At 38.8% G+C, this 23422-nt stretch overlaps 1 protein-coding gene across 1 annotated transcript in view; it reads left to right on the top strand.

The window, feature by feature from the left end:
* Positions 1-23422, top strand: part of ITPRID1 (ITPR interacting domain containing 1) — a gene marked incomplete at both ends in the record, with an annotated part of 90027 nt that overhangs the window by 9350 nt on the left and 57255 nt on the right. The window contains 5 exons of the mRNA XM_080701828.1: positions 7361-7412; positions 9980-10066; positions 12133-12335; positions 16678-17258; positions 21467-21518. Coding sequence (XP_080557954.1) covers positions 7361-7412; positions 9980-10066; positions 12133-12335; positions 16678-17258; positions 21467-21518 — 975 coding nt within the window. The remainder of the gene's footprint in view (positions 1-7360; positions 7413-9979; positions 10067-12132; positions 12336-16677; positions 17259-21466; positions 21519-23422) is intronic.

Raw genomic sequence — 23422 nt, 5'->3', positions numbered from 1 at the left:
GATCCCTCTGTCTCAGTCCCCCAAATTCTGAGATTACAGGAACGCACCATCACACCTAACACATTGTGGTACTGGGAATTGAACCCAGGGCATTCTACCTGTGAAACAGGGTCTTACTAAGTTGATGTTTCAAACCTGTAATCTTCATTTCTGAGGCTCCTAAGTACTGAGATTGCAAATGTGTGCTGCCTCACTGGGCCCCTGAATCTTTTTTTTTTTTTTTTTTTGGTGGTACTGGGGTTCTTGGAAACCCTTCTACCTCTGGGCTACACTCCCAGACCTATTTTATTTTTTTATTTGGAAACAGGATCTCTTAAGCCAGCAAGGCTGGCTTCGAACCAGCACAATCCTCCTGTCTCTGCCTCCCAAGAGCGGGTACAAGCTTGCGCCACCACGCCCAGCTCCCTGAATCTTACTTTAAGAAAAATTTTAGCATCTAGAAGCCGGGTATCTTGGCGCACACATGTAATCCCAGTACTTGGGAGGCTGAGACAGGAGGATCATAGATTTGCAGCCAGCCTCAGCAACTTACTGAAGTCCTCTGCAACTTAGTGAGATCCTATTTCAAAATAAAAAAATAAAATTAGGCTGGGTGTGTAGCTTGAAGGTAGAATGCCCTTGGGTTCCATTCCTAGTAAAACACACACACACATACACACACACACACACACACACACACACACATACACACACACACACACACACACACAATTAGCATGTAGCTGGCTGCTATAGAATATAAGTTGGAGATACTGAAGAGGGTATAACCAGGGAGCACAGGTTCGAAGCCAGCCACGCTGGCTTAAGAGACCCTGTTTCCAAATTTTTAAAAAAGTATAAAATAGGTCTGGGAGTATAGCCCATAGGTAGAAGTGTTTCCAGGAATCTCAGTACCACAAAAAAAAATTTTGCAAAGATTTTAAGAACTTTTTAATTGAAGGGTACAAAAATGTGAAACATAAGGAAGGAGAAAAAAGACCCTGCTCTTAGGAATGTCATTTTTGCTTTTCAAGATCACTACAATTAGAATATATCCTATCAACTTTTCTACGACACTCTCTAGCCTTATCTCCCCACATTACATTCCTGGTTCATTAGCTTCCTTCGTTCAATTTCTCTTGTCTTAGTCTTTCCTGTTCTGATAACCTCTTGAAGAATTCTTTTGAAGCCTAAGCCAAGTCCCATGTTCTCGCTAAGGCTGTTCCTGACGTCTGCGCCGAGACACTATTTCTCTTTGGAGCACCAATGATACCCACGTTGGGTTCCTCATATGTGTCACTTGGCCTGAGCGGCCTCAAATTATTAGAGAAATAAGCTTTCTCCAACCCTGTCCCCCTAAAGAAAAACTATAATCCCTGCTAGAGCAGAAATCATCTCTAAATCATTTGATAGCCCCAAAGCTAATTAACAAAAGGATTTTAGTAAAACATAATGAAGACGATGTTCTCAGACTGGGGATTGTTTACAAAAAAGTTGAGACTAGAGCCAGTCTATAAAGGAAGATAGGGTCTCCAGAAACAAATAGGCAAAGCAAAAAGAAAATTAATGTGGTGGAAGCGCTAGAAGTGTGAACAAAGGCTCAGAAATGTAAAGCAAACTAAATGTATGCAGGAAAGCATAGAGAAAGCAATCAGACTGGAGAGATGGTTTCACGCCAGACAGCAAGGGTGGAATTTTTTCTGTTGAATAGGGAGTGGGAAGATTACAAAAGCCTAAAAATCTAGAAAAGAAATCATTGTTGGTGTCAGAGGATGGTGATGGCACAGAAGTGGTTCATGTGGATAGGTAGTTGTAACTGGGATCTAGTATAACTAGGATTTTTGTGTAATTTCTCTGTTTACCTGGAAAAGGAGCTGTGAATGATTATGATAATAATTATAGGTAGCTGCAGTAGGTGGAGTGTTGGGGAGCAGACACATGGGCGCTGCACACTGGCCATCTCTATTGTGGTGAGTTCTGAACTCACTACCATAAGAAATTGCAGATCCCCGTGTTTGCCCTGGCAGTAGGACAAGGGCTCAAATAAGGGGAGAAGCTGTCATCCCTCAGGCATGAAAGGACAAGGGCCTACACTGGAGTCAGCAGTGAGTTTGGGAGAAGAGTCATGCCATCTTGAAAATAAATAGATGTGGGGGGAAAGAAGGACAAAGCATTCCGGTTAACTTTAAGGCTTTGAGAATGGGGCAGAATGTAAGAATCTCTTCTTTTGTGTGTAGAATAGGAGTTAATAATTGGCCTTCTGAGACACACACACACTGCTGACTGCTACCCCTAAGTGTCCTGGTCATGCAGGAGTTAAATATGCAGAAAGCTGCAGGATGCTATTATTTTAGAGCCCTGTGAAATGTAATTTGATTAGTCTATTGGACGATATTCCAAAGAACCAAATGTCTTCCATGAATCAGTCAGAAATGCTTAGGAAAACCAAAATAAAAAATGCTTTCTAAGCCAATAAAGGTGCTAATTAGTGCCTTCTGCGTATCTAACCACATCTTCCCCAGTAATACATTTTGCAGGGTTAAGTGCGGTATCTGCTGCTTCAGATGGCAGAAGTCCACCTAACAGTAGGGAGGGTGGCTGGAGACGCAAGTATCTAGAAGGGAATCAGAACTGGAATTGTAACCCATGGAATGGAATATACTGAATAGAGCAGGGACATTTTTCTTGCTTTCATTTTTCCTCAAACCAATCCTTAGGAAACTTGGAGGTAACAGGACTTAATTTGCTTTTGCTTTCTCCCTCCCTTAGTGCTTTTAGGGAGTAAAATCTGGTTTTAAAAATTGAACAAAGGTGCCTGGCATGATGATGCATGCCTGTAATCTCAGTGTTTGGGAGGATGAGATAGAAAGATTGCAAGTTGAAGGTTAGTCTCAGAAACTTAGTGAGACTTGCAGCAACTTAGACCTTGCTTCAGAAAAAATAAAATAAAAGATAAATAAAAAGTTAGAATGCCTCTGAGTTCAATCCTCAGTACAAAAAAAAATTAACAAAGATATCCTCGGGTGGGGGGCAGGTGACAATATTTAAACCCAAACAGTCAGAGAAGCAAGGGAGGAATTGAGGAGGGCCTTGCTAGTGGAGCTTTACTGTTAGCTACAAGGGCTCTATCTTCTGCCTGGTGTGGCCCAAGCCTGATGCTTGCAGAAGCTTAAGGAATGCTAGAGTAACAGGAGCTGTTTGTCAGTCCCCCAGTGACACTCCCTGAACACCAGACGCTCACTCTGATCAGCAGTGGCGGATACAAATCCTTCTAGGAGCCAGGCAGGTGATCACTAGTGAACGAAGCAGGTAGCAGAGAGACTGTAGAAAACTGGAGAGCCTGTTGTCTTCAACAGATTGCTGCCCTGAAGACACTTGGGCCAGGGCTGCTGGCTGTTCCAAGTCTTATGGAAGGTCCAAGAATCCCAATCCCAGTGAGAACCGGCAAATCACGGGACACCAGCTTGTGCTTCTCTGCTCAGGCTCATGCTTGAAAACAGGCCAGCGGAAACAGGGCCTGACCCTGGCAGGCCCATTCTCGGCTCCAAGAAGTTTATCTTACAAACTAGCAAAATGGGGCGGGGGAAAAGAAACATCCAATAGGCAAGGAATAATAGTTTCACGGTGGCCTGTACGAGACTCTACAGTTCCTGCATCTGGGCACTGGGCAGGCCAATTGCTGCTTCCCCGGTAACCAAGAGGAAGTTAGCTACAGAAACACTGTGAAAATAGCACTTGGTCTCTCAGGGCCTAGGGAGCTCGGGGATATAAAATGGCAATCAAACGAGGAACCAAATTAAACTTTAATGACTTCATCCCAGTTTTAAAAATCAGGCTTATCTTGTGAGTTTTTAAAAAATACATATATACCAGTTTTCCTTGGCTTGGTTTTCTCCAATATCTAAGCTTGGCAGCAGAGAAGGCTACTGTCTGAATGCATTGGCTGTAAAACGACATTTGTGTCATTTTTAACAAGATCAAAAAGAAAGGATAAAGCGTCTGGGAAAGAATGTAAAAGCTGTGTTTGTAGGTTAGTAAGGATGGGGCTCCAGTGAGGGGGCCAAGTATCCCCTAATTGTTGGAGGTAGCTGGAACTCACAGGAGTCCGAGTGTGTTGTGAAAGGCAGGAAGGCTGGCGCTGAAACTGCAAAGCTTGCCTAAGTGCCATCAGACCAACCAGCGAAACCCACACTGTGGCTGAGCCAGGTCTACTTTGCATATGCCCTAGAAAATATCTTATGTCTAGTACCTTCTCTTCCTGCTGGAGGCTGACCTTGGTTTCCTGGCAACCAAATGCCTCTAATAACAGGGACAGGCCAGAGGGGTGTGGTCCACCGGAGTGTGGCTAGCAGATCTGTGTGGACTCTGGGATTCTTGGGGAAGCCCCCAGGGAAAGGCTCCAGATTCTATGTAACTAGATCCTTGGGGGCAACTAGTTTTTCTGCAGGGTTAGTTCAGCAAGGCTAACCTGACTCCCATCAATATTTGAAAATGGACCATTACCTTTCTGTCAGTTTGAGCAATTCAGGGTGGGCACAGTGCAAGCTCTCTGACCTGGCAGGCCTGTTCACTCACTCTTTCTAGGAAACCCAGAGCAATAGTAGACAACCAAAAAGATGGAGGCCATGGTGAGCACAGCGGCACGGGCAGGTTATATGGCCACATGTCCCTGAACTGTGGAAAGTTTTAGTCAAGGAGAAGTACTCAGAAGCTCTAGAAGTATCCGGATGCACTCTCCCCAGGCATGCACGGAGGCTTACTTTGTGAGATACATGCGAAGTAGTAGATAGAGGTAGTGCTGATGAGAAGATGGGAAGGTGGGAGAAAAAATGGGAAAAAATACTTGAAATGATAAAATATTTATTGTAACTTCCATTTGGGCAACTATTATTTAATTCATCATGGCACCAAGTCATTATAAAAATGATTGCCTAAAAAGTATGCTGTCCTTGCACTTATGATATTAATAAGGTGGTATGTAGGCTTTCTTTACTGTGACAATTTCAATCAACTTATTATAGCTTTGCAGGTCTTCAGCCTAAGTTGAGATCAGTAAGCAAGTGTGCTACATTGGATTAATAATGCCTTTCTAGATGAGATATTTATGTCTTGAATAAATGGTAACTTTCAAACTCTGGCTCCTGGAGATTCTTCAAGGGTAAAGAAAGAGCAAAATAAAAGAACGCATCCTCAAAAATGTTTTATAAAATAATTATATATTTTCTTCAAATTATTGACACCTGATATTTAGGTGCATGCTCCAACATTCTTTTTTTTTTTTTTTTGTCCCAACTATCCACTCAGGAAGATTAATTTACACAAAGGATGGCAAATGCACTTCATTTTACAAGATAATTTAAATAAGGTGTACAAAGTGGCTTTTCTGAAGATTTTAAGAGCCTATCTAGGCTCAGTGAGAAACCGCAATCGATTAATAATGTCTGCTGTGGTAGTAGTCTTGGAGTGTAGTGTGGTACAGTCTCACTCTATATTTCAACCTTCAAAATAGATATATGCTTCTCAGCCTTATCTTGTGGTGACAGAGTTCCGTTTGTTCATAGGGTGGATATGTACTGTATCTATTCTCTGTTTTCTAATTCACTAAATTATAGTTACATTTTGGGCTTAGTTAAAAATTCTGTATTAATTCACATCTTAATATTGTGTCTCCAGTCTTTATCTTCCTATACCAGTTATTCCCTTTACTTAGCAGGGTAGTAGAGCCTTTTAAAAAATATGTTTAAAATTAAGGGTTTTATAACCCCCAACCCCAAATTAAAAATTCACAAATACATTTACGGACAACTTAAAGTCTGTTTGTAGATTCCTTACCAAACAAGAATCCTGGCCTCAAACTAGAGCCCTTTTATTTTTTTCCATGTTCCTTCCTATGTTTCAGTCACTCAGTTTTGTTCATTCAAAATTTCTCTCAACCTATATTATCTTTCTTATGGTGGAAAACCTCATGTTCTATAAAAGTACAGGGTGGTAACACTTCCCAGTTTTCTATATGTCACACGTTTGTACCCAGGGAAGCCACACGTGAAAGGAAATTAGGAGACTGATAAACCTTCTAAGAAAACTGAATATTACCTTTTGCAGATGTCAGCCTCCTCTTATGCCACGACGCAGGGTCTGAGTCCTGCAATGACTTTTTAGTGGGATTCTCTGGCATCCGATACATGCACATTCTCAAAAAATTCTGTCCTCAGCACTACAACCAGGCAAATCGATTTTTTAGAATCATATTTATCACACTTACTCGTTTGCTCAAAACCTAGCCATAGTTTTTCATGTCTTGACACACACACAAATAAACTTCTCATTCTGGCTTTCAAATCAACTACAAGACATTCTGTTGGCAGTGTGGCGATTTGAAAGAAGTAAAATGACAACAAGCTAAAGAAGTGCTATCTGACTGATCAGAAGAAATATAATCTTCCTCAGACTTAGTTTTCCATTAAGTGGCAAATCGCAATGTTAATTTTGTAGATTTGCTGTGAAAGTGGAAAGAGGTTGTCCATGTGACGTGCTTAGTACAGTGCCTTGCACAAAGTTCGCGCTAAATAACAGTGAACAGTTACCACTCTAATCAATATTAAGGTTAGTGAGAACTCCCTAGATACGCTGCTTTTGACCATATGATCACAGGCTCTTTACTAAACCTTAGTGAAGCCCAGTTCCCTTTTCTCAAAGATGAGGCTAGATGCTAAATTTTAAAAAATGGAAGATGCTCACTGAATGCTGCTTCCTTTCCTGTGTTCTTCTCCCGCCACCCTTGCTCCTCAGAGGGCCTCGTGCACTATGAGAAGCCTCCCCAGTTCCCTGTGATCTAATCACACTAACTGAAGCACGGCACCTCATGCTTTCCACCTCTCTCTTCTCTCTCCTCTCTCCTCTCCTCTCCTCTCCTCTCCTCTCCTCTCCTCTCCTCTCCTCTCCTCTCCTCTCCCTTCTTCTTCTTCTTCTTCTTCTTCTTCTTCTTCTTCTTCTTCTTCTTCTTCTTCTTCTTCTTCTCTCTCTCTCTCTCTCTCTCTCTCTCTCTCTCTCTCTCTCTCTCTCCTGTAATGACAGTATCTCTTTTTTCATCCATCAAATTCTTTCCATTCTTAAACATCTAAGGCGAATTCCATTTCCTCCTTGAATCTTTCGCTGCTGACTTTCCTCTTCATTGGGCAGCTCTATTTCAAGTGCTTGTCACACCATCTATCCATTAATTATACTGTCTTGTTCACTACAGACATGGCTTGCTTTTTTTGCCTATTCAACCCTGAATATGGAATCCAATCCCACATTGACTCGTGTGGATGTGAGAAAATATTCCATGAGATACGAGGAAATTAGTTCACCTCTACATTTTTTTTTGTTGTTGTTGTTGCAGGTTCTGTGCATGAACAAGGGATGGTTCAAATGACTGTAAAAGAATACATGAGGTAGGTAGCAGGATCAGTTACTTTACTACCTTACAGCCACATCATCATCATCATCACCACCATCATCACCATCATTATTACCATCATCACCACCATCATCATCATCACCACCATCATCATCATCATCACCATCATCATCATCACCATCCCCATCACTATCATCATCATCACCATCATCATCACCATCCCCATCACTGTCATCATCATCACCACCAGCATCATCATCATCACCATCCCCATCACTATCATCATCATCACCATCATCATCACCACCACCATCATCATCATCACCATCCCCATCACTATCATCATCGGTGTAGTAGAAATTGAACCCATGGGGTGCTCTACCCATAAGCTATATTCCAAGTTCTTTTTTAAAAATTTTGAGACAAGGCCTTGCTAAGTTGCCCAGGTTGGCTTCAAATTTGCCATCCTCCTGCCTCACTGCTCCCAGCTACAGCCACATCTTTGATCAAAAAACAGAAGTGTGAAAGTTTCTTAATAATGCCATGAATTTAGGATCTCATGAAAGGTGACTGGTTTAGTGTCTAGAACATTTTCACTAAGCTTAAGAGATATAAGTTTGCCTTAGATATGATAAGGAAAAGCAAATCAAATCAAGTGCTGGCTTGGGAAGGAAATTTACTTAGAACCCATGTATAAATGACATTGTACTATAATCCAACTGTTTATTAGAACCTGTTTATAAAAGAAGAAAATTCATATTTTATTTTGCCAATATTAATCATCATGCTATGAATAGAATGATGAAACACAGTTTCCAAAGTTAAATGGAAAACAGTGAGAATCTCTTAAGTTGAGGAAAGTCTGGGTCTCCAAGTAACATTCTTAAACCCGTAGATTCAGCATCACCTTAGAAATTAATAGAAAAGCAAATAACTGAGCCCTGTTCTCACCCAAGATGTTCCAAATCAGAAAATCTCGAAGTAAGGCTAAGAAATTTATATTTTTGCAAATCATATCCTTCAGATGATTCCGAAGCTTATTTTAGTTTAAGAAATGCTGGGATAAACTATGAATTCCTTTCAACTTAGGAACTATTTTATTTCCAGTATAATTCCAACGAACTAAAAACCAAATATACATTACTATACTGCTTCAATCCTGTGGTTCATACCTGAAATTCTGTTTTCCATAGTACCTCCCCTGAAAGAGTTAGTTGTTTTGCTACTCATGAAAGCATAGTACTGCAGGAGCCCACAGGAAATTTCCTGCAACCCTCTTCTTTTCTCAGAAGGAAAATAAGGGCTGGATGCAGTGACCAGCTCTAGCTCCCCTGGCTTTTTTAGAACAGGAACTACTTCAGGATTCATGTCCAGGACTGCCTTTGGGTGGCTATACTGTGCACCACAAAATAAGGTATGACCCTCAAATCCAAAATGCAGGCAAAATTATGATCGGCTAATACAAACTGAGATGAGGAAAAATGAAAATATATTTTCTGCCTCCCAACAAGCTCAAGAGTCTTTTAAATCTAGAGAATTTCTATCAAGAAACATGCTATTTCTCAGCCTTAATGAAAAGAAACAAAGAAAAAGCAAGCCCAGCTTTTCTTTTTCATTTTTTTTTTAATTTTGGTCGTACTGGGGATTGAACCCAAGATCATTCTATCTTCAATTCTACGTCCCTATTTTATTTTTTATTTTTGAAAAAGAGTCTCACTAAGTTACTAAGGGCCTTGCTAAGTTGCTGAGGCTGTCCTCAAATTTGCAATCCTCCTTTCACAGACTTCCTCAGATTGGGAGTACAGGCATGCATCACTACACTCGGCTCAGCTTTCTTACTAATTTAGACATGATTAAGAAAATTCAGCAGCCTAAGTAAGATAACTTGACGTCCTCAGGAACATTGCTGTCTGTATTGTATTCCTTGGTAAATTCTAATTTTATGCCAACTGTCTATTATATTTGATGATAGTAGATGTGGTGCATGGTTTGCCTGAGCTCTATAAAGTTGAACTTTATTATAATAAAGTCGCATTCTCTTTGGAAGCGCCTTCAGATGATCTGCAATGCATTATTGGATAGAGTGATGCTCATTTTTTTCAGTTATAAAGGACTTTGTTCCTGTTGCATACGGAGAGTCCCAGGAACCCTGGGGACAGCACTTAGAGATTGTTAGCTATGCGATATGAAATCCTTCTCTATTACAAGAATTAACGTGGCGTCGCTTCAGTGGCTGTTCACTGTACCTATTTCAACGTGTAATTTTAGCTTCTTCCCTTAAGTTGGAGCCTAGCAAAGCCGTGTTCCTGAAAGGTTCCCCCATGATTTGCCATCTGTCAACAGTAAGACATTCTGTCACCTTTATAATGAGCACTAGCGGGCACCTAACACTTAAATTCTCACACCTTCTTTAACACAACACTCTGAAAAAAGGAGCAGCCCCTCAGCAGCAGGCTCAGTCTTCTCCAAAGGCGTGGTCACTGTGGGTTTATTAGACTAAGAAGAAATGCAGTGTTTGCTCTGGAAGGTCATTGACAGTGACCTCCTGGGAACCATCAAAATCAACACATCCCCTTGTTGCTTTTCCCCCTCCCACCACAGATCTCTGCATCACCTTTCAGAACCCCCCACCCTGTCCAGAGGGACCAGTTTCAGTTCTTGCCATTCTACTGCCAGCGTGCCACAAAGGTATGTGATGTGCAGGCACTTTTCTTCCAGAGAAATTGTTCTGAGCAACAATGGACTTCATGAAGTTGTAAATAAACACTTGAGAAATACTGGCTGAATGAATGGATGGGAGACTTAATAAAGGATTTGCAAACTCCGATTTGCAAGAAGAATACAAAAGAGTCAGTGAAATTGGAAACAGGCCTAATATTGGCTAATGGGGAAATGGCTTAATAAACTCTCGACCCATTTGTTTTATGGGGTTACATACAATGATAAAAAAATAATAAGTAGAGATATACAAACTGTATCTTTTAAGGGAAAAACACAAGATGCAGAAAGATAGAAAGGGCATATTACTATTTAAAAGCAAACAAGTTAAATCTATAAAGCATGTATGTAACTACATAGAAAATATCCTGAAGGATGTGCATAGATTTAGTAGAAAAGGGGTCAGGACTGGTATGGAAGGAGAGAGATTTGCCTGAATTATAATTTTTTAACAAGTGTATTTTTTAGTATTTTTGCCAGAGTCTTCCCCTTCCACCCATTACACTAAACAAGGGAACGCTAAATCTTTCAAGGGAATTACACACTCAAGTTAATGTTTCAGTATATCATTTTCACACTGTAAATTATTTTGTAAGAGAGAGTTACTTCTATCTTAGGATGTTTGGACCTGGCGCCCCTGGGCATCTGGAAATAAATAAACTATTACTGGGTATATCAATAAAAGAAAATATAAAATTAAAAGTTAATAATATATTATAATGATATGAAAACATTTGTAAAGACAAATTAATCAATGGTTATGCTACTTACCGTGAAATTGTACCTTTTGGAAGGCAGGGGCTCTCTCTGTTCATTTTTGTACCACTGTTACGCAGCCTAGAGCCTAGAGCATGACAGATGTCCAATAAATATTTGTATAAATGGGTCAAATAAAATTTTATATAATGAAGTTGATAGGATCATAGATTATTAAATCTTCCCTGCACAATTTAAATTTTTTTCTTTTATGTTGCAGTGCCTGTGTGCCTGTAATTGGGAGCTTGGCATTCTCCCTTCTTCAGTTAATTTTGATGATTTAAATATCAAGCCAGGCTAGTTAAGCCCTTCAGGAAGGGTTCTTGGACTCTGTTTTCTGACTTGATTGAATCAGGGGGCAAAGCACCAGATCTCCATGTAACATCAGAAAGTGTGGCTCTGAGGCTGATGGTAACAGTGAGTGGGCCAGCCTATGAGAACACAGGTCACCTGCAGCCCAGGCATCTAAACTCTCTCAAACAATCTCATTAGTGTTTCATGTAAAGGCAAACAGAAACTTCATGAAAAAAAGCAAAGCAGATCTGATACAACCTCAGCACAATTCTGATTCCCATAGAGCCTATGAGTTTTAAAAATTCCAACCCAAGGGTACCTCACGAGTAGAGGAGTGGGTTGATATACATAGATACAAATTCCATATAATAGTATTTTATAATTTCTAGTACCAAAGAAGACTAGAACAATTTGACAAACAAAAGCATTTCTTATTTCTCATCCAAGTCCAAAATAAAAAAAATAAAAAACAATATATTTTAATTCTATTTAGGAAGCTAAAGTCATTATTTATAACATTAGTCCTCATAGTTTGTATTTAGTAATATCCTCAACAGATTGATAGACCTGAGCATGCCACAGACTGGTACTTTTAAAAATATTCTTCTCAGAGTCTACTGTTCACAGTCTTTCCCTGTTTCTTCTTTTGCTATCAGTTACCACTTCTTTGTGGTTGACAGTATACTATCTCTGGCTTTCATTCCACAATCTTCCTACCCTACCTAATTTAACATCTGTCCATTGGGAAATGAAAAGCCAGATGGATCAACTCATGGTATTGTATGTAAAGTACAGACAAGCAGTCCCCGGGTACTGTGACCAACTGTCCTTTAAGTAACTATATATGAGAGCTAGCAAAAGTACCATCTGTTTTTCTGTTCAGCTTCCTTTTACATTTAATTTCTGGAAGACTGGATGACTAGAAAAAAATGAGTTATCATTAGCTGAGGTGTTATTGAGTAATGGTATTCATATTTTTCTCACAGCATTCCTGAATGGCTAGAATTCTGGGAGAAAGATCCAGTGGAGATTCTCTTAGATCTGGGATTCGGTGCTGATGAGCCAGACATCTGCACGCAAATCCCAGCCAGATTCCTTGGCTGTGGCTCAGCAGCCAGAGGAATCAACATCCGTGTGTTTCTTGAAGCCCAAAAACAGCGAATGGCCGTTGAGAACCCTAATTTGTATGGTGAGTGTAACGTTTGCGTCTCAGCAGTGGCACAGGGTGGTCAGGTGGACCACAGCATTAGATGAGGTGGGCTAGTAGATGGTGACAGTGCCATTTAATCCTCTCCTGCAGTGGCTTAAAACAGGAAGGCCTATTTCTTGATCATCTGCAAGTCCACTACGGATTGCTTTGTATATTTAGAAGAAGACTCGATCTGCTCCCCATTGCCCTCACTCAAGGCCTTTGCCCCCTACTGCATATCTGGAATATCCTAGTGACAATGACAAAGAGTGGAAATGGAGAACCATACAAAGCTCTAAAATCCTTCTGTCCGTAACATACTGTGTGTGTGTGTGTGTGTGTGTGTGTGTGTGTGTGTGTGTGTTTCAGGTCTACTCAAATTACATCGGCCAAACTAAGTCACATGTCAACAAAACTCCAAGGGGGTGTACAATCCTGCCTTATGCCCAGAAGGAGGGAATAGTAATACTGGTGAGAACATTAATATATACCATAGCCACCTAGCCAGGAGACAGAGGAATCAAAATCTGACAAACTCATCATGAGTCGTTAAGTGAAACCTTAAATGTGTCATCCATGAAGCTGGGAGCACCACAAGATTATTCCTTGAGCTTCAAGTGGTAGTTATTGATCTGTCCTGCCTGCTGATTTGTGGATCAACTATGTCAAACCCATAGAGGGAGTGTGCATACTGTTATGTTTCCCCAACTGGGGTGTTAATGGAGTACTTTTCTCTAGGACATTATTAAGGATGTTCTTGGATTACTGGTACTGTTGTTGAATGATTTGAGAAAAAGATACCTTGCAGTAAAACGGGTTCATTTGCTACAGAATTCAGTTAATATACAAAGGCGCATTTTCAGTCTCATGGAACGAATGAAGTGTGGTATTTTAAAAATCATTTAAATGCAGGACCCCTCTTGTAGCACCAAAGATCATCTCTAAGGAATGAAGTCTGAGTAATTCTGGGATGAGAAAAATGGCAAGGTTGTTTCTGAAATAAATTATTTTAAATTAATAAATTAATTGAAAGAAAAGTCAAGGGAGATAAAGTATTTTTTTCAAATAATTTCCTGGAACAAAGACTTTGCTTGGACTTCTTATTCCAGTCTCCGTTTCTCCATTTTTATATGGATAAAATGGTTCTCAAAATTTCAGCAATGAGTTTTTGCAAAAAGGTTATGTCTACATGACCATGTTGTGATATAAATTTTCTTTACCTTTTATCTTGTTCTTCATTATCTCCTCTTCCAAACAGCACAGAAATACAAGTGCTTTGATTAATTCTTTATTTATGGAGAATAATAACACTTACCAATATCTGAGTAGCATATGAGCCCATCTGTGAAGTAAATATTTTACAAATGAGATGGACACATGGATTATGGAGAAACTAGGAATCGGTGCCTGATCCCATAACGCTTGGCCTACTCTAATTTCCGTGATGTAGCACTTAAGGGATTCACTTTTGATTCATGAAAGCTGAAGATTTCAAATGTAAAACTAGCAATGACAAAATTAGTTGACTGTTCAAAAGATAGATTGAAAAAGTATGTCTCATTTTAAGTCAATACAGAAAAAGGTTATACTTGAGGATGAGAAACCATTTTGTGTGTGTGTGTGTGTGTGTGTGTGTGTGTGTGTGTGTGTGTGTGGTATTGGGGTTCCTGGAAGCCCTGGAAACACTTCTACCTCCGGGCTACACTCCCAGAACTATTTTTTATATTTTTTTTATTTGGAAACAGGGTCTCCTAAGCCAGCGCGGCTGGCTTCGAACCTGCGCGATCCTCCTGTCTCTGCCTCCCAAGCGCGGGGATTACAAGCGTGCACCACCACGCCCGGCTGAACCAATTTGTCCATTGATCAATCTACCCAAAGACAAAAGGAAAAGGAAACACACATCTACCACTTTAAACCAATTGAACTGATAGGTTTTTGTCGCAGTCTAAGTATAAATACCTGCTATGGTATGGGTGAAAGACAATCATAAGAGCTGAATTATGACTCAGTCATACCCCCCAGCTCACAAAAGAGATTTAGTTTCAACTAACAGCTAACTTGGTGGGAGGAGTTTAATACGAATTTTTCTGCCGACCATGGTGGCGCACGCTTGTGATCCCAGCATTTGGGAGGCTGAGACGGGAGGATCACAGTTCGTGGACAGCCTCAGCTTCTTAGTGAGGCCCTCCGCAAGTCAGTGAGAACCTGTTTCAAAATAAAGAATATTAAAAAAAAAATTGGGCAGGGGTGTAGCTTGGAGGTTAAAAGAATTATTCTGATGTCTGGCATGGTGGCACATGCTTGTAATCCCAGCATTTGGGAGGCTGTGACAAGAGAATTGTGGTTCGCAGCCAGGCCTATTTAAAAATAAAGAATAAAAAAATAAGGATGGTGGGGTGTAGCTCTGAGGTAGAATGTTCCTGGGTTCTATGCCCAGTACTGCAAAAAAAAAAAAAAAATTATTCTGAAACATCCCAAACCCAAGAGTTCCTATAGTTCTTGAAAAAATAGCATAGCCCTCTATGAGAAATCCCTCATATTATTTTAAGTAGAAGGGTTGGTATCTTCTCCTTTAAGGTAAGAAGTTGGTATCTTCTCCTTTAAGGTAAAAGACACAAAAGGCACAAGGATGTGCTCAGGGAAGAGTTGATAGCATCATCGTGTGCTGGTGTAAACAACAGCTTAGAGGACAGCATCCTTGTTCACCTATGTGATCTTCATTCATTGCTGAGCTGTGCAACCTGCATGCTGATTTCGGCATAGAAGGAGGGTGGGCAATTAAATCGAAGTGCTCTGCTTTCATTTCATTACTGTGGCTTAATTATCTTGAGATACCGAGATATTTTTCACCTTTTATTTCAAACTGGCAAGATGTCCCTAGATTAACTCTGACCAGATTAGGTCTTTCCTTATATCAATAACCTTATATCAATAACTTTCCTTATATCAATAACTGTGGCTTCAATGTTGAGGCCAGATTGTTCAGAAAGGCTTACAAGTTGACCTGGTTTGTGTTGAAGGACAAGTGCGTTTTCACATTAATGAACATTTTCTCTTGAAAGGCCAAGGGGAATAAATTCCCTTTCTGAGTCTTTTACCATTATAATCATTTAACAGGAAATATTCATATAGCAGTAAACGTTTACAACTTTGTTGTGCTGCTTGTAGCAGATGTAAAACATACATGAGTATAACTCATGACAGTTATGAGTTCCCAGACTTTAAATAAAACTGATCGTGTCGGGCGTGGTGGCGAACGCTTGTAATCCCAGCATTCGGGAGGCTGAGACCCGGAGGATCGCGGTCCGCAGACAGCCTCAGCTACTTAGTGAGGCCCTCTGCAACTCAGTGAGACCCTCTTTCAAAATAAAGAATAAAAAAATTGGGCAGGGGGTGTAGCTCGGAGGTTGAATGCCCCTGGGTTCCATCCCCAGACCCGCAAAAAAATAAATAAATAAAAAATAAAAAATAATAAAACTGATCATTTGCTATACTTGGCATTAAGCATACAATGGAGCTTAGCATTATATATCTATTAATTCAAGTGCTCTGAGGTCAGACTTCCAGGAATAGTTGACCTGAGATTGGGGTCCAGGCCTCTTGACTCCACAGGCCATGATCATAGTGTACTCACAGGCAACTGGCGATGTTGGAGGTGATGGTATCTACCATATGAAGCTGTGGGAATAAGACTCAGTTTCATTCTTTTACATTTAACTTGATATGTGTATGTATATGGGTTCACATATGTCCATAGATTTTTTTTTTGTATTGATGCACTGTAGTCATACATCTTAATGGAGTACAAGATGGTAGAGGCACACGTGCACACATCATTAATTTAGCCCTTCCTCAATCCCCACCTCCCCCTCCTTCTCATGGTTGGCTTAGTGTGATTGATGTTTGTAAATATACACCATGCACATTAGGGAATTTCTCTCTTCTCCCCTCCCATCCCGCTCAGTTAGGAGGAACTCTAGACAATGAAGGAGGAACCAGAGATGAGCTCATAAGACAAGCTAATGAGGGGATTTCCGTACTTTCTAATAGAGCAATACATTAAAACTATTGGCGTGTATGAATTGAGATAGTTTTGCACAATCGCTAAATTTAAGAGGAGCTCATTCTCCATAATACCAGGATTTCTTGTTTTACAAGGGAATTATCTCCATAATGCAGAAGCAGGGACTAAAAGCAACTTGAGATCAGGAGCTTAAAGTCCTTCCCATTTTGAAATCACATGAAAATCAAGCCTTCAGTTTTCACCGCATTATCTACTGCATTAGTGTGGTTTTGTTAAAAGGAACCAACCTAAAACTTTTGCTTTTCTTGTGCTCTTCAGGTCGTTTCCGGCAGCTGGAAATCCTGGACCATGTAACCAGTGCCTTCTCGTCTCTGCTGAATGATGTGAACATCCTACAGAGCCAAGCTGAAGGGACAGCTGGGGGAGAGAGGGTGGAGAGAGCCGGAGTGAGTGGAGCAGAAGAGCATCAAGGAAGAATGAGTCAATTTCTAAGGAGAGCTTCGAGATGGAACATCCAGAGAAAGTGCGATTCAGAAGCATCCGAATCATCAAAGATGAAAGATGGGCTTTTCGATCCTTCTGCGAAACCACAGGAGTGTGGTGCAGAGTTCCCAGTGGGTTCCATCAGCCATAAGTATAGCCATTTGTCTCCTTCGGCAGAGCATCCATCTGTCCCAGCCTGTAATGGCTTGCCACCATGTCACCCTTCCCAAGTTCTTCCGGGCAAGCAGTGGCCTTGCTCGCCCATGCTGGCCAAACAGCCTCTCCCTTCCCAGGTGTCTGAGGAGCCAGTCACAGAGAGAACCCGGGAGGAGAACTTTCTTTACACTAACAAGCTCAGGAATGGGCCTCGACCTGCGGGCAAAGGACCAGACTCTTTTGAGATGGAGGAGGTCAGTGTGGCACCTACCTGTTCAGCATGCTCGGAGAGCTAGTCCACAGCATGCTGTGCTTGCCTTCCTTCCCACTCAACCCCTGTCTTTCAACCCCCAGCAGTAGACCCTACGGCTCCAAATTCACTTTAGTGTCAATAATTTTGAGTCACTCTAGTTGCTTCAGTGAAAAATAAGCTAGTGTGAAATCAACTTTCTTCTATTTCTTTTCTTTTTCTTGCTCAAAGTTGAATCCATCAGTTGTTTCTGACTTTGCTCTGGCTGCATGCTTTAGGATGTATCCCAGTATGCTTTTTTGATTTTTTTAAATAAAACTTACTCTCTAGCTTTACTTGTTCCTCCTACTTTGAGGGTCAGTTCAGTTACTCCCCCTCAATGACATGTGCCCCGCATTTCCATCCCTGGGCTATCATAGCTTTGGTAGGAGGGCGTGTCACGCACACCAGTGTATGTGTCAGGAACATCTCCCCCAGTGAACTCTCCAAGCTTGAAGACCTGGGACTGTGTCTTGGAAATGTTTTCCCCACAATGTGAAACGCAGTGCCTTGGACAAAGGGTCTTAATCTCTGGGAATCAGTACATTGTTTGCTTGCTTTGAGCTTACTCATATTCAGGTAACTTAACATTCGCACACATTCTCCTCTTTCTCATCCTTATTTTCACTTATATCGAGTTGCACTCTCAATGAGACGACATTGCCACACATATTTCTCAGTCTCATTTCTTTAGTCACATAATCCCAAGGTAGGGTCACCTCTCCATCAAGACAGGTATGTCCCAAGCAAGTGACCAGAACAGAGCTGGTAACAGAACCTACCTTGGAGCTATAGAGAAGGAGCACGGATGGTCACAGAAAGCAAACATTAACACGGTAGGGACAGTGGGGAGTCTAGAGATGAGCATTTTAATCACTCCACAGACTTATTTTGGAGTATCTGGGCAATAATTAAAGTGAGATTTTTAACCAATCAGAAGAACTGAGAGGATCAGGTAACTTAGGAGAAATAAGGCTTAACCATAACCTTAGAGGAAAAGAAGAGTGAGTCAGGTAAATATTTCTATCCCTAGCCCACTTTGCCCACAAAGATAAAAAAAATTCTCAAAATATATAGTTGTTAATAATTCTAATATTTATACATATACATGTAATTGTATGCTTTACATAAAAATTGAAGAACCTTATAATATTAAATTGAACTTAAAATAATAGCAGAAAAATCATAAAAGGAATAAAAGAACAGATCTTCGATTAAATGCCACAATTTGAGGATAAACAACGGTAGTACAAAGAGTATGTTCTCTTGCCTCAATCCTGAAAATAATTTAGTCATGAAATGAATAGTTTATTCTAAGAATGTCAAGTCAATCTGCAGTTCATTAGTCAGTCGGCAACCTTAGCTAGGATTCAAAGGAGATATTTCATCAAACTCCAGCCTGCCATCGAACCTCATTAGACTCTATTGTCCCTTAAGTTTATTTTGCTTTACACGGGGCTGGCATGGAGAAAAATAATGTTCACTGTGTGCCAGCACGTATAAAAGCATAAAGATTGACACAGCAAAATCCACCTAAAGAAATAAGAAAAGAATGCCAGTTCTAGCCCAAGATACCTTTAAATATTTTAAAATGACAACTATTCAAGGATAAACTATTTATTAGTATATGTGTGAGGGGGGATAAGGAACACACGACACCAAAACTTAAAAAAATAAAATAAAACCCAAACTCATATATTTTTTTAGCATATAGTTGGTATTCAGCAAATATTTGTTGAATGAGTAAAGAAACATTAAAAGTATTTGATAATATTAATTTAGGCTAAGGGTGGCTTTCATATGAAAACAGAATATTTTATTGAATTTTACAGCCAATTTTCTTTTTGGTGTTTCTTTAATATTTTCTTAGATTTGCATGTGTGAAAGGCTAGTGTAGGTAAAGCAGAGAGAGCCTTAAAATTGTATAAAAGAAACTCACTATTTAGATTTTTGACTCTTACAAAAAGGATATATGAAATGTTATATTTTTATTTGAGAAAAAAAGATTTGTTTCACTCAATACATGAGTGAGAAAATGACGTTTGAATAGGCTGCATCTTAAACAGGTGCCAAAGCCAGATTCAATATTTATTTTTCAGTGGCAAATCTAAAAATCCAGTGATAAGAAATTAAAAATATGTGTAAAAATGACAGATTTTATGGCATTGCAATTATGAGCCAAGGCACATAAATATCTAGCTATCAAAATTTCAACTATGATTGGCTAAGTTTTACCTCCAAATCAATCTATGATACTTTCCCTAAAATCCTACTGAAGACTTCACTTAGCAATATTTGGCTCACTTCTCAATTCTATGATTTCAACAAAACTGTCCACAGAATTCTAAAGTAAACATCAACATATATTTGTTTAATATTACTTGGAAAACTTGAGTCAGCTTTTTAAATTTTATATTCAAAAACATATCAAATGAGTTTAACTTATGAACTTTGTGTAATCATAAATTTAAGGGAGATGCCATTCACATCCAAGATAATCTTTATCTTTCCCATTCTACTTATATAAAAGGATCCTGCTCTGTAGAAAACACATGTACGAATAGTAACCATATTATTAAATAATCCCGGTTGATGCCTTGATTAGTTGTAGAATATTTCAAAAGTTATGACTAATTCTTTATTTAATTTTTATTAATTTCTAAGTTTGGGTCAAGTGGGAAAACTAGGAATTCACCAGATACTCATTTTAGTTTTTGGACTTTTTTATTATTTTCTTCAGTGGACAAATATGTAATTCACATGGAAACTAAATGGCTTTTTTTTTCCACTTTGATTATTGGCACAGAAAAATAGCTTTCTTGTTATACTTGAAAATTTGTGTGATATCCACTATTTTGAGCTAAGAAACCAATAAAATGAGTGCTAATAAGTATGTCTAGTTAGTTACAAGAGCAAAGTACTATCCTTGGGGGAAAATGAAGGATTAAAAAGAATAAATAAGCCAGGTGTGGTGGTGCATGCTTGTAATCCCAGCATTTGGGAGGTTGAGACTAGAGGACAGCCTCAGCTACTTAGTGAGACCCAGTTTCAAAATAAAAAATAAAATAAAATAGGGCAGGAGGTTTAGCTTGGAGGTTGAATGACCTGGGTTTCATCCCCAGACCTGCAAAAAAAAAAAAAAAAAAAAAGAATAAATATTTCCTCTTCTTACACTGTTGAAGTATATCCTCCATGTTTTTAGTTTAATTCTGTATTAAAGGTCATTTGGGGCCATATGTAACACAATGCTTAGTTCTGTCTTTTGATTCAGTTTTCAGTATTCAGACATCAATCTCAAACAGATAATATGATATGCAGAAATAGATGTATGTACAGTGCTACTAATCTCAGCATCATTTCTAATTGCAAAACTTTAAAAATATTTCAACAGTGGGAGAAGTCAACTAATGTGCAATCACAGTAGGGCCCACGACGCACTCATTAAAGATGGCACTTTAAAAAAAAAATTGTATGATGTGGGAGAAAAGTTTCCCTTCCAAATTTTTGAGTGAAAAAATTTGACTACATTACTATATCCAGAATAAATATATGAAAAAATCCTGCAAAGAAACACTACCAAATGTTAACAGCAACTGTTTATCTTACCTTTTTAAACTTTTTTCTGTGTGACATATTTCTATAGTAAATTATACTATTTTAAAGTAATATTTATTATTTTAACAATAACTATCTTAATAGAATATTATTTATTAAACTTTAAAAATTAAAATATGTTCCATTTTATCAATTTGGAAATGAAAATTTCTTTGATTTGTCTTAGCACTATATAATTGCATTTTCTGAATTATTCTTCATAAGCATATCAAGCCATAATTAACTTACTTTAAATATATTTAATGTTCTTTGGTAGCAAAAAACCCCCAAATGTTTGGTATAACAGTATTATTTAAATTTAATTCAAATGTAAATCTCCCAGGAAGAATTCTTAATTCTCCCATCCTTCCTCTCTCCTGAATTCCTGTAATTCTTTCAGTTGTTGACAGGGCTGCCCTGTCCTCCCACCTCTTACCAGCAGGCCATACACCATTTGAGTTTAGAAAGTTATTCTTATCCCACTTACAGGTTGCCAGTAGACACTCATTATATATTGACTAAATGAAGTGAATTTACTATAAAAATTTCTAATAAGATCAATGTATTTTGATGTTTTAGGTCCAGAGCTTTGAAGAAGAGATTGGTTACCCTCTTGACGTGACTTCGGAAACTATAGGTAAGAATTGGTCAACATGTATGACTTTATCAATGAAATTTCAAAAAGAGAATCTAAATTATTTGCACTTAACCTTCTTAATATACACAGAGCTTAAATTATCTCCAGGAGACGCCATCATCCGAGATGTTACCAACTTTGGTAGCAGTGCAAATATACATGCCAAGAAAACGTTTGTGTCTCTGAAACTAATGTAGTCTGCGGCATGTCTGACACTACTCTGTATGATCTGACTACCATAATCAAATGTATTTCACATGAGAATGACTGAGACTAACTAGGTGAAAACTTTCCTACTACCAACTGAAGTCATATTATTCTAATGGACATCAAATTTTTTCGCCCATAATAAAGAGATAAGTGCAGATATGTTTTAAGTTCTGGACCACCTCTTGCATGCCTGACTTTGTATGACCTTGATGTTAAACTTTCAGTGTAAACAAGTTACCTAGATATAACTTTCCAAATAACCACTTAAAATGATGCACATCGTCCTGGACAACAGAGAAGGAACCCTTTCTTCAGTCCTGGTTCTTATTCCCCTGTGCAATTATCAAAGTGATTCAGCATTTCCATGATCCTATAAGAGAGTTAAAGTAGGCAGAGATTAGTCAAGCAAAGTAGAGCAGATGAAGCTAGTGCATTTCCTGGAAGAAAATATGCAAATTTTAAATTTAATTTAGTGTGGTGTCAAACACATCTTTTTCATTATGAAGTGTATGTATGGGCCTCATTTTGCTAAATGCTGTTTAGAAATTATGCATTAGTAATTATAGGGTCCTGCTGATTACATAAATTGTTATCCTGCTCTTTGAAGTAATTACCACGTAACCTGTATTGAGGTTTAAAAGACAAAAATAAGCATCTGTTTTCCATCTAATTGAATGCTTCTCAATGAAGCTGGAGGTCCCCTTGCCAATAGGAACTGCCTTCCTTGACATTCAATTAAGAGGTCTACAGTTATTATGTAAGTCATCCCAACTATTCCAAAAAGTTATTTGGGAAGTCAGGCAAAATCTACTAATCTATATTTAATCTCATACTAAGAGGGAGCAAAGTGAAATAAAATGATAATTAGTTGATAGAGAAAATCTTTTGTTTTTCATAGAAATTTTAGGACTGCTTTTTCTAGACTTGTTAAGAATAACAGTAGTATTTTACTATAAATATCATTCTATCTACAGATGACTTTGGGTAGAATGGCTATTTTGATAATATTTATTCTGCCTATCCAAGAGCATAGGAGATCTTTCTGTTTTCTAAGATCTTCAATTTCTTTCTTTAGTGTTTTATAATTTTCATTATAGAGGTCTTTTGCCTCCTCGGTTAGGTATATTCCAAGGTATTTTATTGTTTTTGAGGTTGTGATGAACGGGGTTATTTTCTGGGTTTCTTTTCCAGTGGATTCATGTTTGGCATATAGAAAAACTACTAATTATTTTTAGAATAATTTTTATCTCAGTACTTTGTTCAATTTGTTATCGGCTCTAGAAATCTTCTGCTTGACTTTTTACAGTCTTCTAAGTATAGGATCACATCATTTGCAAACAGAGATTATCTCAGTGCCTCTTTTTCTATTTACATTTCTTTTATTTTCTTCTCTTGCTTTATTGCTCTAACCAGAGTTTCAAGGACTGTATTGAAAAGGAGTGGCAGTAGTGGGCATTCTTGGTCCTTATTTTAAAGGAAATTCTTGCAGTTTTTCCCATTTAACACTGTGTTGTCTTTGAGTTTATTGTATATTGCGTTTATAATGTTGAGATAAATGTCTTCTTATTTTCTGCAGTGCTTCATCAGCATCCATTAAGATGATTGTGTGATGTCCGTCCTTACTTCTATTTATGTGGTGAATTGCATGTATTGTTTTGTGTATGTTGAACCAGCCTCACATCCCTGGAAAGCAG

This window comes from Muscardinus avellanarius (genome assembly GCF_963383645.1).
Source record: "Muscardinus avellanarius genome assembly, chromosome: 9".
Classification (NCBI taxonomy): domain Eukaryota; kingdom Metazoa; phylum Chordata; class Mammalia; order Rodentia; family Gliridae; genus Muscardinus; species Muscardinus avellanarius.
This window is presented reverse-complemented; position numbering and strand designations above follow the sequence as displayed.